Raw genomic sequence first — 17,100 nt, forward strand, 5'->3', positions numbered from 1 at the left:
CTCACACACACACACACACACACACACACACACACACACACACACACACACACACACACACACACACACACACACACACACACACACACACACACACACACACACACACACACACGCCATACACACATCATTTCACAATCATCATATGCTGCTACTCTGTTCTTTATTTTACTCTTATTGTTATCTATTCTGATGCCTAGTCACGTTACCCTGCCTTCATGTACACATCTACCTCAAATACCTTGTACCCCTGCTCAGTGACATGGTACTGGTACTCCCTTTTATACAGCTTCGTTCTTGTGTTACTATTTGTATTTTTCTTATTTTCTTATTTATAACTGTGCATCGTTGGGAAGAGCTCCTAAGCTAGCGTTTCACAGTAGTCTACACGTGGCAAATACAAATTGATTTGATTGAGTACAACACAGTAAAGAAAGTAGAGTATAGGTCAGTACTGTACTTTACAGTATAGTAGAGTTTAGTACACTACAGTAGAGCACACTAGAGTAGAGTACAGTATAATTTATTGTATAGTACTATACTGCACTGAACTCTACTGTGCTAAACTGTGATGTACAAACTTGTGAAACATAGATGTCTATGATTGGTACAGATTTGGTCCGGTCCGGACCAACCAAATTTAATCTTGTTTTGGGGCAGTGCTCATTAGAATAATAGCCAGTATGTAGAATAATACCCAAACATGCAAAGGAGGATATAAAATGTTTCTACCTTTGTGTACCTATTCAGGATACATCACCATGAAGAGAATGCCATTCAGGATTATGCATTTCTGTATTGTACAGTTCAGGCACCCATGATGTCATTATGTTACCATCACTCTGTTACCGGGTGGTAATCCACTTCACTTACTGTAGTTCAATATCCAAAATATAGATTTTTTTCAAACTCAAGGTATCATGTTATAGCTGACACCCCAATCTGTCTGCAGACATCTTTGAATCTTAATTCGGAGTAGATATTTAAGAGTTTTTGGAAAACGTGGTCACATAAAAAAAACTGAAGGAGATTTTACCGTCATTCTGTTAACAAACTTTACATCTGTACTGTTCTTCCAGTAAATGTGTTTTTGTAAAATTCAGTGGAAATGTTTAAAAGTACTGATTGTGCATAGAGTTGTATGACTTGTTTAACTTTGCAATCAATGGTTTTTGTTTGGCATACTTTTAAAGTAAAAAATCTCAGCGTCATTCTGCTGCCGTGGAATTGCCCTTATGTTATCTTACAGTTCAACTAGAAGGCATCTGAACTACAGACTGACTCAACCAGTCTGTTCTGTACTGAGGACAACCTATCCTCGTGTCTCGTTCAGACACAACCATCTCTATTGAAACAGAGGCATGATTGAGGATCTTGGTGCTTTGCATACTTTGCTGTCTGTCATGGTGTTGATTGAAGTGCATTCCTTCACTCATTTTCATAGCGCTGATTTATCCAGATCCACCCTAAAGCAAACAAGTATTTTCTTCTTTGACATTCTCTACTCATCATGTTTGTAATTTTTTGTGATATTCTCTCCTCATCTGTGGATTATGTTAAGTGTTTCTGAGTGCTGTTACATGTTGTTATTATTAACACAGATACTGGGGGTGATGAGCATTCCTAAAAGGGGGGTTGATGATGGTTGTGCTCTGTGTTGTTTCAGGAGAGGGACGGCCTCAGAAACCTCAGTGTGGACGGCGTCATAAGCCACCTTAGTGGCCTGTTCAAACCCAAATACACGGTTAGTGATGTAACATACAGTGTTCATAAATAGTCACCTATGGTCATACATAGTACACAGTTATGGTCATACCACTGATGCAACATACGCAATCTGTTATGTTCATACACTGTCAACTATAGTCATTCATTGTCAGTGAGGCATCATTGTGATCACCCCTGTCACAGATGGACCTGTTCTGTTTTCACCCACCTGCTGCCTTTGATTTATCTCTCTCTGTCTATTCAAACAACCCAAGTCAGACAGTCAAACAGTTCCCTTGTCAAACAGCAATTGGCCGTGTTTTCCTTGTAAGCCTAACTGTTCAGAGTAGGACTCCAGTTGTGAAACGCCTTGTTTCTCATCTGGCTTTCCTCTTTATCTATCTTCTCTCTAGAGATGTTTGTTTACAATGTTGTAGGATGCCTTATCTTGTCATCTGAACAGTAGTATCTTTTTGAATTGGTGCCATGTTGTCTGTAGTAAAGAAAATGACTAGGTATCCATGTGTGTGGTCTTTAGAGATACATTGTATTGTTTTTGAGCAGTGCGTTTTGTATCTCCTGATCAATGTTGTTGGTAGCTGTATCTTCCTTGTATCTAGTCTCCTTAGCAGTCTATTCTTACCCTGTCTATGTATTCTTCTGTGATGTAGTGGTAACAAAGTTGGTGGGTCAACTCTGATCGCCGGTTGTGGTGAAAAATGTAACCCTTCCTATTCTTTCAATGCATTTTCCCGCAAAAGGTGTGTAAACTGTGTTGACTTGTTTACCCTCCACTACACCACTGGATGTACTTTAGTAGTGTTTGTTCCCTTGTGCTGAATCTCATCTAGAGATACACGTGTGAGAGTCATGCATCTCAAACCGCAATAATCTCCCATTGAAATCAATCTATGGTTTATGAATGAGTCTCACAGTGGGCGCTGCATGCCCAGGTCCCTCCTTACCTGGCCCCTCATTGACCTTGCTGTGTGAACCCCCTCCAGGTGCCCCCTGCCCTGTCCCCAGTCCCAGAGGTAGAGCGCCCCCTGGAGCAGCAGAACTGGTACCACGGAGTCATACCCAGGCTGGAAGTCCAGGAGCTGCTGAGGAGCGATGGAGACTTCCTGGTCAGACAGAGTCAGGGCAAGCAGGAGTATGTCCTCTCTGTCCACTGGGCTGGCTCTTGCAGGCACTTCCTTATCCAGAGCACAGACGTGAGTGTGTGTGTGTGTGTGTGTGTGTGTGTGTGTGTGTGTGTGTGTGTGTGTGTGTGTGTGTGTGTGTGTGTGTGTGTGTGTGTATTTACAATATGATCATGTCTGTACAGTTTGTATAGTTATAGCGTGTGTGTGTGTTTAGAATATGTACCGCCTGGATGGAGAGGGATTCCACACCATTCCCATGCTGATGAACCACCTGGTCTCGTCACACCAACACGTCACCAAGAGGTCCGACATTGTCCTGAAGAGACCTGTCCTAAAGGTAACGCACCTGCTGCACACACACACATGAATGCAAAATGACTCACATCCGTGCTCTGTGAGAATAGTTGCTATGGCACCTAATCCACATAGTGGAAATTATTAATTAATTGATACAAGCCAGATGTGATAGTATTCGAACACAGGAATAGACTTAACAAAGCATATTCAATGTCATAGGCTTTACCTTGGGCGCGTGCGCGCACACACACACACACACACACACACACACACACACACACACACACACACACACACACACACACACACACACACACACACACACACAAACAGGTCAACTGTAATCTGTTGTAGATCCTGTTTTACCTTTGTTGAAAAGTCCCTTGTTTTGTTTTATTGTGATTAATTCAAGGTTCCCCAATGCTTTATTTGTCTAAGTATTTCTTAAATATTAATATCACTTACCTAAATAAGGATGACATTACACTCCCACATGTTGAGTTATCTTTCTCTAGTAGTTCTGTAATTACATAATGGACTCCTTTATTACCTTTCATTTTTCAGGGAGTAATACTTTTACAGATGAATTACATACAATTTTATCTCAGATGGTGTTCTAAATCTGTCCATAGTAAAAACCCTCCGCTGCTCTTCTCATTCTCTGCTGTGGGACATGTGGCTGTTGGTTAATGCTTCCAACAGGTTGAGAATAATGATGTTGCCATCAATTAAGTCTGGGGCCTAGCAAAGTGTAGTTAATGGGCCCCGTGTCTCCCCGGTCCTGTGTGCTGGTGTTGGGTGGACCTGTGGGTTTAACTTTGTCTGTGGGAGGAGGGAGATGTGTGAGTCAGGGGGTGTTCTTGTATGTATATATGTAGGCCTATGTTTTGTGTGTGTGTGGAATAGCGACTTTGTAGGGTGTGCCTGCATGCGCGCAAGCTTCTATTACACCTCTCCTGAGCATGTTGGGAGTGAATGGGCTAGGAACACACCTGCTCTGCTCACCACTCTGTGTGTAGCAGCTGTCTCAGCGTTAGGATCCATCAGATTTTAATGAGCTCCCAAGATCCACATACTCATACTTTCTCTTCATCCTCCTGCAGAGTGCTATACATACCACACTCACATGTTCTCTAGAGTCTAGAGCTGCATGCATACTGTACTACCACCATGCTGCCCATCTAAAGGGCTCCAGTGTTTTGCACACACTACGAGGTCTCCATTCTATACACACACACACACACACACACACACACACACACACACACACACACACACACACACACACACACACACACACACACACACACACACACACACACACACACACACACACACATACTGTACACATACACTATTTTACACAATGCAGTTTTAGAAGTTGGCCTGAAATGCTTCTACCAGGCTGCAAAGTCAGTCTACCTATTCAGAAGGAACAGCAGCACCGGTGTCTCTGATTGGTTCCTCTCTATCTCACTCCCTCCAGGACAAGTGGGTTCTGGAACACGATGATGTCATCCTGGGGCAGAGCATTGGCCGGGTGAGCTCACCACCCGTGGAATGTCTGTTTTGAGTTATGAGAGGCTCTGATTGTCAGGTTGGCCTTCTGTTTTTGTTTTAGCCAAGATCCATAATGAAGCCTGATGTGTGTCTGTTGTCCAGGGTAACTTTGGGGAGGTGTACAGTGGTCGTCTGCTTTCTGACAACACCCCTGTAGCTGTGAAAGCCTGCAGAGAGAACCTGGCCCCAGAACACAAGAACAGGTTCCTTATGGAGGCCAGGTCAGTCTGTTTCTCCCTCTCTCGTTCTCTTTCTCAGTCTCTCTCTCATTCACATTGACCTTGCTGACTCTCTCTGCTGTGCAGGATCCTGAAGCAGTATGACCATCCTAACATAGTGAAGCTGATTGGTGTCTGCACACAGAAACAACCCATCTATATCATTATGGAGCTGGTACAAGGTGAGCCAATCTATCGAGGGCCTTTACACTCTAACCACAGCTACAGTACATTCTATCATTACAATGGACTAATAAAGTGTGTGTGTTCTGCCAGGGGGAGACTTCCTGTCCTTCCTGCGCTGTGAAGGTCACAACCTGAAGTCAAATATGCTGGTGAAAATGGCAGAGAATGTGGCATCTGGCATGGAGTATCTGGAGAGCAAGAAATGCATCCACCGGTGAGAGGCTAGGGAGATGGATCTAGTCTTCTCAGATATGGAGCTGTATGAAGGCTGCCATACAATATGACAAGATTACATTTCCTTTGATTGCACAATTTATTCTAGATGATGAAACAGATTGAGGTTTTTGGGACAGTGAAGTTAACACAGTGTGTAGGGGTTACTGGAGCCTGTAGCGTAGGAATGACCCTAGGAGTGTTAAGCTGCTGTGTCTCTGAGGAGGTAGTAGATGAGCAGAGGACGTAGGGCTCAGAGTCCTGGCTCCTGGCTCATCAGAGGAGTGCTGGATAATTAACCCAGCAGGAACACACCCGGGCTGGATGCTCCAGCCCCCGTTACCCTCTAACACTCCTTCTAACACTGCATGTCAAACTGCCGCCGCTCACTACTACACCCTGCATCAGGGAGCCCACATATGACAAGAGTGGCTGATTTTCTCTCACTTATTTATCGGCTGTCATTTGCTTCCTTCACTCGCTCTGGCTCTCGCTCTCTTTCTCTCTGGCTCTCGCTCTCTCTCTCTCTCTGGCTCTCGCTCTCTCTCTGGCTCTCTGTCTGTCTCGGTCTGTCTCTGGCTCTCTGTCTGTCTCGGTCTGTCTCTCTCTCTCTCTGTCTGTCTCGGTCTGTCTCTCTCTCTCTGTCTGTCTCGGTCTGTCTCTCTCTCTCTGGCGCTCTCTCTCTCATCCTCTCTCTCTGGCTCTCTCTCTGGCTCTCTCTCTGGCTCTCGGTCTGTCTCGGTCTCTCTCTCTCTGTCTCTCTCTCTCTCTCGCTCTTTCTCTCACACTCTTTCTCTCACACTCTTTCTCTGTCTCTCTCTCTCTCTCTCTCTCTCTCTCTCTCTCTCTCTCTCTCTCTCTCTCTTTCTCTCTCTCTCTCTCACTCACACTCTTTCTTTCTCTCTCTCTCACACTCTTTCTTTCTCTCTCTCTCTCTCTCTTTCTCTTTCTCTTTCTCTTTCTCTCTCTCTCTATTTTTTTCTCTTTCTCTCTCTTTCTCTCTCTCTCTGTGCAGGGACCTGGCAGCCCGTAACTGTCTGGTGGGAGAACAGAGCAGGGTGAAGATCAGTGACTTTGGGATGTCTCGCGAGCAGCAGGATGGGGTCTACTCTGCCGCGGGGGGCCTCAAACAGATCCCGGTCAAATGGACGGCCCCCGAAGCCCTCAACTATGGTACCTGGCTCTGCCCCGCGGCCACAACACTCACAACCATCCCTCTATCCCCTCCTCTCTTTATTCATGAATCTCTATCTGCATATCCCAAGGCTAGAGAACTCACTAAACATGGCAACAACCTGCCAACCCAGACATCATTCCGTACCCTGTGATCAGTGTACTGCTTTTGTATTTCTCTGAAATGTCATCTCTAACACACACGCTGAACTGTGCTCTCTGGGGTTGGAGTGCTGGTGAAACATAGAAGAGTTCTGTCAGAATAAAAGTCAGAACATACCTTTTGGGGCTTAGAGGAAGCTTCATTTTCAAAACTCTATCACTACTTTTCTCAGGCTGTGATTGTGCAATAGTGTGCTGTACTACAGTTGAATAGGTATGGCATCACTACAGGATCACCATCAAATGTAATTGCTGTCTCAATGCTGCCCCCTGCCTGTGTTTCAGGGAGGTACACCACGGAGAGTGACATGTGGAGTTTTGGAGTTCTCCTATGGGAGATATTCTCAAGGGGAGTCACCCCCTACACCAGCATGTCCAACCAGCAGACACGGGACGAGGTGGAGAAAGGTACAGCGAGTCATTGAGATTTATAACACATGAGTCAGAATTTGCTCTGTAGGAGTTTCAGGTTTTAATGTCACATGAACAAGTGCAGTGAAATGCCTTTCTTGCAAACTCAAATATCAACAATGCAATGTAATACTAGACAAAAAATCACGAGAAATATGAGGAACACAATACATATACGTAAGCATATTATATACAGGGTCAATTCCAATACCATGTTTACAATGTGCAGGGATACTGGAGTGATGGAGGTAGATATGTATAGGGGTAAGGTGACAAGGCACCAGGATATAAAATAAACAGAGTAGCAGCAGCTTGTATGTGAGTTGGTGTGCGTGTGTGTCGAGTCAGTATAAATGTATGTGCATATTATGTGTGAGTGAGGAGTGAGTGTGTAAGACTCTGTGAGTGTGCTTAGACAGTGCAAAAATAAAAAGGTCAATAAGGATACAAGGTTAACTCAGACAGTCCGTGTAGCTAGTTTAGGAGTGGAGATGCAACATTATAGAAGTGTATAGAACAGACATGACTCTGGGTAGAATACGGAGTTAGGTCAGCTCTATACAGGAGTCCAAAACATTACACCCCTCTGGATTAACCCCAGGTGAAGCCAACCTGATGTCCATTCATGTTCTCCTGTCCCGTCTCCTAGGATACCGGATGCTAGCCCCAAACTCCTGTCCTCCAGATGTGTATGCCATTATGTGTCGCTGCTGGCAGTACAACTCCAGGAACCGGCCGTCCTTCAGCGAACTCAGGACCGAACTCAGTGCTTTGTACCACAAAGTGTCCTTACTCAAGTGACTTGTTTGATTCTCTTTTACCTTTTTATATGGAGCAGATGTTGCCTTTATTTAATATACATTGATTATAGAGAACCAGTTGCTATGTGATCTTGAATTGACCATATTTAAGTAGTGATGATCCACCAGCCTGTGAGACCACAGGTAATGTAAGTACACAGGACATGTGTGTATTGAAAACATTGGTACCATATTCTACAAAGTAGAATATTCTATATCTGTTGAATGTTGCTATTGTTTACTGTATTACATTACTGTAAATGTACAAATTGAATGTTCCTTTTATATCAGCTTGAAATAGTTGATGGGATCTTTTTCTCTGTTGTCTTTTTTAATAACAAACAAACAAAAATTTGAACGCAACATGTAAAGTGTTGGTCTTATTTTTCATGAGCTGAAATAAAAGATCCTAGAATTTGTCCATACGCAAAAAAAATGTTTTTCTCTCAAATGTTGTGCAGAAATTTGATTACATCCCTGTTAATGAGCCTTTCTCCTTTGCCCAGATAATTAAATCACCTGACAGGTATGGCATATCAAGAAGCTGAATTAACAGCATGATCATTACAGAGGTGCACCTTGTGCTGGGAACAATAAGGCCACTAAAATGTGCAGTTCTGTCACACAACACAAAGCCACAGATGTCTCAAGTTTTGAGGGAGTGCGCAATTGGCATGAATGTCCACCAGAGCTGTTGCCATTTCTCTACCATAAGCGGTCTCCAACGTCGTTTTAGAGAATTTGGAAGGAGATCCAACCGGCCTCACAACTGCAGACCACGTGTAACCGCGCCAGCCCAGGACCTCCAAATCTGACTTCACTTGCGGGATCGTATGAGACCAGCCATCCAGACAGCTGATGAAACTGGGTTTGCACAACCTAAGTTTCAGACAGTTTGTGCAGATATTCTATCTCAGGGAAGCTCATCTGCATGCTCGTCATCCTCACCAGGGTCTTGACCTACTGCAGCTTGACGTTGTAACTGACTTGTGGGCAAATGCTCAGCTTCAATAGCCACTGGCACTCTGAAGAAGTGTGCTCTTTACGGATGAATCCCAGTTTCAACTGTACCGGGCAGTCGGCAGACCGCGAGTATGGTGTCATGTGGGCGAGTGATTTGCTGATGTCAACGTTCTGATCACTGCCCCATGGTGGCAGTGAGGTTATGGTATGGGCAGGTATAAGCTATGGACAATGAACACAATTGCATTTTATCGATAGCAATTTGAATGCACAGAGATACCGTGACAAGACCCTGATGCCCATTGTCATGCCATCCATCCATCACCTCATGTTTCAGCATGATAATGCACGGCCCCATGTCACAAGGATCTGTACACAATTCCTGGAAGCTGAAAATGTCCCAGTTCTTCCCTGGCCTGCATACTCACCAGATATGTCACCCATTGAGCACATTTGGGTTGCTCTGGAGCGACGTGTTCGACAGCGTGTTCCAAGTTCCCGCCAAAATCAAGCAACTTCGCACAGCCATTGAAGAAGAGTGGGACAGCATTCCACAGGCCACAATCGACAGCCTGACCAACTCTATACGAAGGAGATGTGTCGCGCTGCATGAGGCAAATGATGTTCACACCAGATGCTGACACATCCCCCTACTTTTTTTTTAAGGTATCTGTGACCAACAGATGGATATCTGTATTCCCAGTCAGGCGAAATCCATAGATTAGGGCCTAATTTATTTATTTAAATGTACTGATGTATATGATCTGTAACTCAGTACAATCTTTGAAATTGTTGCATGTTGCGTTTATATTTTTGTTCGGTGTATTTAAATGAATTCAAATCCTCTGATTATGATGATGCCAGTGTTTTCTACTGCTTTTTAAAAGGTGGCCACTAGAGAGCAGTGCTGTGTGTATGAAAGAGTGATCCACTTCCAGTGAGGCTAGTGATGAGACAGCTCACATGTAGACTACTGTACAGTATGGTATGTGACACACCCTCTGCATGGGACCTTGTCTAAACATTGATACTGGCACTGTCACATTCTCATATTCTGGAACTTTATTTCTAGTGCATTGTGCCGCTCATTTAATTCCAGATTCTTAGACTGGCCTTTGTCTACAGGCATCAATATGTTTTTATCCAGATCTTTCATGTCAAGACCTTATATCATTAAGACCTTTCACAACAATTATAAATGACAAGAGGGGAAACAGTAGCCTGTTCCTAGATCTGTTTGTGCATTAGCCAACTTGACACGCAATGATAGTCAGAAGGGTTGGCTAAAGCACATACAGATCTGAGACCAGACTAGCAAAACAGAGGTCTAAAAAGGAGCTAAAAGACAACGGTGATTCCGAAAGGTCTTGATTCCGAAAGGTCAGCAAATCGCATGAAAATCAAGTTAAATGACTTGTGAGCCACTTTCTCATGAGCAACCACCTATTATACAGGAGTGACACCAGAGACCTCTGAGAACATGCTAACCCCTTCTGTGGAATTACACAAACACTGCTACTATTCATTACATAGAATGAGGCCAATTATAGGGGAACGTCATTGTTAGCCAAATATGTCGCATTATTCTACCTGTCTAAGCAAGAGTGAGAATGTACTATATCAGTAACCAAATCTGTGGATATTGTGCCTAACATTGGCAATTTGTATTGTATTTTTATTGTACATGTGTATAAGATCAAAAGCATGAAGATTACACAAAAAAATAGAGGTTTATAATCTTGGTAAGCAGTGGTCAGCCCATCTACCGACTGATCCAGGGAAAAGACAGATGAACGTACAGGAGAGTAGCTCAAGTGATTTGGATCCTGTCTGTTGTAGAAGAATGCAGATGTGTAATATGGCAGTGCTTAATAGCCATTCATCCTCTGCTGATCTAACAGGAGCAATACCTACACAGTCCTGGGGGAGTGGCAGCAATTCACTCATCCCCCATCTTCAGCAAATAGCATGACAGGCAGACAGCCAGGTGATAAAGATGTCACATTCTCTGTGATTGTGCAACTAGCCTGATGTTAAAAGCACCTTGCCAGTTAAGCATGTTCAGTCACTTTCTGCATCAGCTGAATGTCTTAAGATGAGGGGGCGGCAGATAGCCTAGTGGTTAGAGCGTTGGACTAGTAACCGAAAGGTTGCAAGATCAAATCCCCGAGCCGACAAGGTAAAAATATGTCGTTCTGCCCCTGAACAAGGCAGTTAACCCACTGTTCCTAGGCCGTCAATGAAAATAAGAATTTGTTCTTTACTGACTTGCCTAGTTAAATAAAGGTAAAAAATAAAATGAGTGTGTTTGTTCTCTATAGAGAACAACAAACAAAGCGAACCCATCTGATATTTACCTTATTGACTCCAGTGGATAAAAATAAAGTATCTCTTTTCAGTTATAACACCCATTTTCTCTCAAACACACAGGTAGTCACAGACAGTCATTACTAACTACACAAATGTATATGCATAAACTCAAACTAACTTTGCATTTATGCATGTTCATTTTGTAGTTAATATTCAACTACTAAAGACCTAGAGACACACCACTGAGTGTTGAATGCTGCAATATCAATAATTATCAATACAACTTTACTATAAGTTATATGTTTAGTAGTTAGATATTAACTACAAAAATGAATATGCATAAACACAAAGTTAGTTTGAGTCAAAGATGTTGCAACTACCCATTTAATGAGTACAAAGTAGGGCATAATTCACCCTTTGTTCTAAGTGAGATGTAAGGAATGGGCTGGTTTGAAAAGTAGGACCAAATTCACTCTGTTCCAGGAGTTTCCCTCGATTCCTGTAACAGAGTGAATTTGGAACGTTGCCTTTAAAAGCCGCAATGACTATAACTCGTGATTGGATTGAATGCCGGTCTTAATTTGGCCCGAATTTTGTAGACATGAAATGGATTGCTGCAGTTGCAACATATTTGACTCAATGTGTTTATGCATATTCATTTTTGTAGTTAATATCTAACTACTAAACATATAACTTATAGTAAAGTTGTATTGATAATAATTATTGATATTGCAGCATTCAACACTCAGTGGTGTGTCTCTAGGTCTTTAGTAGTTGAATATTAACTACAAAATGAACATGCATAAATGCAAAGTTAGTTTGAGTCAAAGATGTTGCAACTGCAGCTTCCTATTTCATGTGTATAAAAGTAGGGCCAAATTCACTCTTTGTTTTAAGTGAGATGTGAGGAATTGGTGTGTGTTGATTCCTGGAACAGAGTGCATTTGGTCTTACATTCCTTGTCTCACTTAAATCAAATAGTGAATGTGGCACTACTTTTGTACACATAAATACTGTATGTAGCTGCAGTTGTTCTAAGTGAGATATAAGGAATGAGACTGATTTGAGAAAGGACAAAATTCACTCTGTTCCAGAAATCAACACACTTAAAAAAATAATATGCAGAAACACAAAGTTACTTTGAGTCAAATATGTTGCAACTGCAGCTACATACAGTATTTATGTGTACAAAAGTAGTGCCACATTCACTATTTGATTTAAGTGAGATAAGGAATGTAAGACCAAATGCACTCTGTTCCAGGAATCAACACACACCAATTCCTCACATCTCACTTAAAACAAAGAGCCCTATTTTTATACACATGAAATAGGAAGCTGCAGTTGCAACATATTTGACTGAAATTAGCTTTGTGTTTAATTATATTCATTGTTGTAGTTAAAGGGGAACTGCACTCGCTGAATTGGCATCGTTTTTTGGCTTGCTCCTCAAGAAATGCTGGAGGCCATGACAGAAGCCAAATGTGAGTTGGCTTGGGGGGTGTGGTTTGATGTGGGTGTTTCGTGTGTGTGTCCTTGCCACACCCATCTGTCAAAACCTTGCCCGCAGCTGTTTCCCCACTCAATCACAACAAACAAACTGCCTGCAGGTTGAGTTCAATAACTACAGGCAGATATATGTATGATGAGATGCCGGATGAAGCGTTGAATAGGTCAGTAGCCTACAGAGTAATATGAGATGAATGCAATTGCTGAATTTATGTAGATATTCTAAACTAAGTGTTTTGGAAACTTTCAAATGTAGTAACAGGTCCATGTACAATAAACAACCGTTTACATAATATCATAGAAGCAGTGTTCTGCTAATATAACAATGTGCACCATTCATTGTCTTTCTCAGGAATTTTGTCTGGTGGTAATAGGGCTACCTTGGCAAACATGTCAGAGCGGTCATAACTTCCTGTGTTGTGTCCCGTATACAACAGGAATTTCCTGATCCTGATGCAGAATACATACAGGTTCTCCCTCCCCATAATGACTGATACCATTCAATTAAATAATACAAAACGACAATACAAGTAAAAGTTGTCTAGTAAAATGTTAATGCTGAGTGCCAGGTCTCTGTCCATTCAGCGACGTCAGTATCAAGCCTGTCTGTCGGTCAGGACTCTATCACATCATCTTGCAAGTCTCCAAGTGCTGGCTCCATAGAGCCTCTTGATATCTGACAAACATACACTCACTGACCAGTTTATTAGGTACACCCATCTATGTAGTACTGTGTTGGAACCCCATTGCCTCCAGAACAGCCTGAATTCTTCAGGGCATTCTACAAGGTGTCGGAAACGTTCCACAAGGATGTTAGTCCATACTAACGCTATGGCATCACACAGTTTCTGCAGATTGGACGGGCGTCAGTTCATGCTGTGAACAGCCAGTTCTATATCTTCCCAAAGATGCTCTATTGGGTTGAGGTCTGGGGACTGTGCAGGGCACTCAAGTAAACTGAACACGCTGACATGTTCCAGGCAATGTTTTTCACTCTTCAATTGTCCAGTGTTGGTGATCGCGTGCCCACTGGAGCCGCTTCTTCTTGTTTTTAGAAGATAGGAGTGGAACCCTGTGTGGTCGTCTGCTGCAATAGCCCATCCGTGACAAGGATCGACGAGTTGTGTGTTCCAAGATGCCATTCTGCACACCACTGTTGTACTGTGCCATTATTTGTCCATTTGTGGCCCGCCTGTTAGATTGCACGAATCTTGCCGTCCTCCTTTGACCTTAATTGCCAATCTCCTTCGGCCACCCACAGGACTGCCGCTGACTGGATGTTTTTTGTTTGTCACACCATTCTCAGTAAACCCTAGACACTGTTGTGTGTGAAAAGCCCAGGAGGGAAGCCGTTTCTGAGATACTGGATCTGGCACTCCTGGCACTGACTTTCATACCGTGCTCGAAGTCGCTTAGGCCACTCATTTTGCCCATTCTAACATTCAATCGAACAGTAACTGAATGCCTCGATGCCTGTCGGCCTGCTTTATATAGCAAGCCACTGCCCCGTGACTCACTGTCTGTAGGAGCAATCTGTTCTTGTGAACAAGGTATACTGGCCACTGAGTGTATACTATGTTAAACTTTGAACAGGTCAAACTAAACCTACCTAATTATAGTCTCCCCATCAACAAACATTGTTGAGCAGGCAAGAGGTGAGGCAGGAGGTAAGGTTTTTGCCAGCGCCCCATTGATGGGCATAACAGCGTAGATCAGCTCCTGGCCCCTCATCAAAGATACTGGTCGGTCATACACAAACACACACACAAAGCACTGATTACATTATCAATGGTGGTTATGATTAGCATGGTGGAACCAACCTGATTGCTGCATTCACCTTTCTATTTCACTTCAGATATAATGGTATGTGAAGTGAAATACAATGGTAAACACAGCGATCAGGCTGGTTCCACCAGGCTAAGTTATGAAGGGGAATTGGGGAAAAACTCTAAACTCTTTTGACCTTTGACCAGGTCAAATGTCACCAACCTGTTTCAAGTGTCATTCCTGTTCCATTTATAGGAATGCGCACAGCTAGGGCATGTCTGCATGATGCTGAGGGTCCCCCTGCTGGTCTACTCTATGTTGCATGTTCGGCTTTAAACTGGACATCTCTGCAGCAGGCAATCCTCAAAAACAATGTACTTCCTCGTCTTATGAGGTGGTGTTGACTGGGAGGGCCCGTGACAGGGTTATTCAATAAATACACTAGTGGTAAATTGCATTTTGTTATAAAGAAAGGACCAAGCTTTTTTTGCACTTCACAACCAAAATGTCTTCTCCTTGTATCTGCTTGGCTGGGTAATTAACCAACTAGTTTAATCAAACCGAGTATTTTTTTTAGACACATTTTCACATAACACACATTACCATTGTTGATGAAGCCGTCTGTGTCACCAGGGCAGTAACTCGGGTCAAGTTAAATCTAGGTCGTCATAGTTACCACAGGCACAAAGTTATAAACACTGCCTATTTCTACAATTACACTTCTTAGAATGTGATTTTAAACCTAACCCTAACAACACTGCTAACCTTATGCATAACCCTAACCTTAAATTAAGACCAGGAAGTGAACTTTTGTACAGAATGACTAGCACCAGATTGTATTAGATTCAGGCCGGTAATGCCGCTATGGTTTGTTGCTCCAGTCCTAGTTCACTGTATTACTGAGACGTGTTAGGTACCACCATAGCTGCATCCATTATTTAGTTTTGCCCTAGACAATACAGAACACACCTGTATGAGCTACGAATTAACTTTCAAACCCGACTTGTAGGCCATAACTAGCTAACGTTAACTAGCCTATAGCTAGCTAAACTGCCTCGCTAGCATTATCAAATGATAACTTTACATAACCAGCAGTATCTAGACAATACACAATAAACTTGTATGAGCTATGAACTAACTAGGTTGTATTATCAAAAAACTAGCTAAACAAAAGTATATGTACTCCTTCACTTCATAAATGTACTCAGATCGCTACAGGCTCTGGGGGCCTGAGAGGGGAAAGCATCTTCCGACAGTATTCCCTGCAATGTTTTCAGCCTTGAAATCCTGTAGATCCAAGAACCTTTTAGCCACTTTCATAATGATTTCCAGATTTTTTTGTTAGTTTGTCCTGTACAATGAATCACCTGCACAATAAACGCAACAAAATCAACCTTCTTCAGCGATTAATCTTTCAGGATATCTCAACTGACACATCCACAGACTGTTGGGCATCCACTGCCATAGCTTCATCATCTCAACTCGCTGATTTGACAATTTTCACTGTCTCTGCATAGGAGACCTTATCGACAGCCCTGATCCTTCCTACTTTGACCTCCTTCACCCTAACAGGGCACTCAGGGAACTCTGGAACCTGATTCTCATTACAATTGGAATACCTTGCATCCTCAGACTCTTCAACAATGATATTCCGTTTGCAAACACTTGACAAGTGGCCATTTTTTTAAACATTTATGACATCGAAGCTTTTGTACATAAGCTCACACCGCATATCTCATATATCCCAGCTTTACATGGGTCAGGAGAAATTCTTCATCTTACTTCAATAATACAGAAATGCTTTCCTCCCTCTTTCCATTCACAGGGCGGGTTAAGCGACGTGAATCAACTATTCCTGGCATGATCACAGTGGTGGAAAAAGTACGCAATTGTCATACTTGAGTAAAAGATATCTTAATAGAAAATTAAGAGAATAGAAAAAAGTAAAAGTGAAAGTCACCCAGTAAAATACTACTTGAGTAAAAGTCTGAAGGTATTTGGTTTAAAATATACTTAAGTATCAAAAGTAAATGTAATTGCTAAAATATACTTAACTATCAAAAGTAAAAGTATAAATAATTTCAAATTCCTTACATTAAGCAAACCAGACGGCACCATTTTCTTGTTTTTTAAATTTACGGATAGCCAGGGGCACACTCCAACACACAGACATAATTTACAAACGAAGCATTTGTGTTCAGTGAGTCAGCCAGATCATATGCAGTAGGGATGACCAGAAATGTTGTCTTGATAAGTGTTTGAATCGGACCGTTTTCCTGTCCTGCTAAGCATTCGAGTACTTTTGGGTGTCTGGGAAAATATATGCAGTAAAAAGTACATTATTCTCTTTAGGAATGTAGTGAAGTAAAAGTAAAAGTTGTCAAAAATATAAATAGTAATGTGCAGATACCACCAAAAACAACTTAAGTAGTACTTTAAAGTATTTTTACTTAAGTACTTTAGACCAGGGTTTCCCAAACTCGGTCCTGGGCCCCCCTTGGGCACACGTTGTGAGTTTTGTGAGTTTTGCCCAAGCACTACAAAGCTGATTCAAACAGCCAACTCATCATCAAGCTTTGATTATTTCAATCAGCTGTGTAGTGCTAGGGCAAAAATTCTAATGTGCACCTAGTGGGGTCCCCAGGACCGAGTTTGGGAACCCTGCTTAATACCACTGCATGT

General features: G+C 42.5%; 1 protein-coding gene across 3 annotated transcripts in view; it reads left to right on the forward strand.

Annotated features, from left to right (window-relative positions):
• LOC139562888 (tyrosine-protein kinase Fes/Fps-like) overlaps positions 1–8,235 on the forward strand; it is a 29,093-nt gene extending 20,858 nt beyond the window's left edge. For all 3 annotated transcript variants that reach the window (XM_071381014.1, XM_071381017.1, XM_071381015.1), the window contains exons 10-19: positions 1,667–1,744; positions 2,712–2,921; positions 3,067–3,189; positions 4,636–4,689; positions 4,812–4,930; positions 5,015–5,109; positions 5,204–5,327; positions 6,342–6,499; positions 6,947–7,069; positions 7,722–8,235. In XM_071381014.1, the coding sequence (XP_071237115.1) occupies positions 1,667–1,744; positions 2,712–2,921; positions 3,067–3,189; positions 4,636–4,689; positions 4,812–4,930; positions 5,015–5,109; positions 5,204–5,327; positions 6,342–6,499; positions 6,947–7,069; positions 7,722–7,873 (1,236 nt within the window). In that variant the 3' untranslated portion in view covers positions 7,874–8,235. The remainder of the gene's footprint in view (positions 1–1,666; positions 1,745–2,711; positions 2,922–3,066; positions 3,190–4,635; positions 4,690–4,811; positions 4,931–5,014; positions 5,110–5,203; positions 5,328–6,341; positions 6,500–6,946; positions 7,070–7,721) is intronic.
• The last annotated feature ends 8,865 nt before the right edge of the window (positions 8,236–17,100 follow it).

The sequence above is a fragment of the Salvelinus alpinus genome, chromosome 33 (genome assembly GCF_045679555.1).
Source record: "Salvelinus alpinus chromosome 33, SLU_Salpinus.1, whole genome shotgun sequence".
NCBI classification, from domain to species: domain Eukaryota; kingdom Metazoa; phylum Chordata; class Actinopteri; order Salmoniformes; family Salmonidae; genus Salvelinus; species Salvelinus alpinus.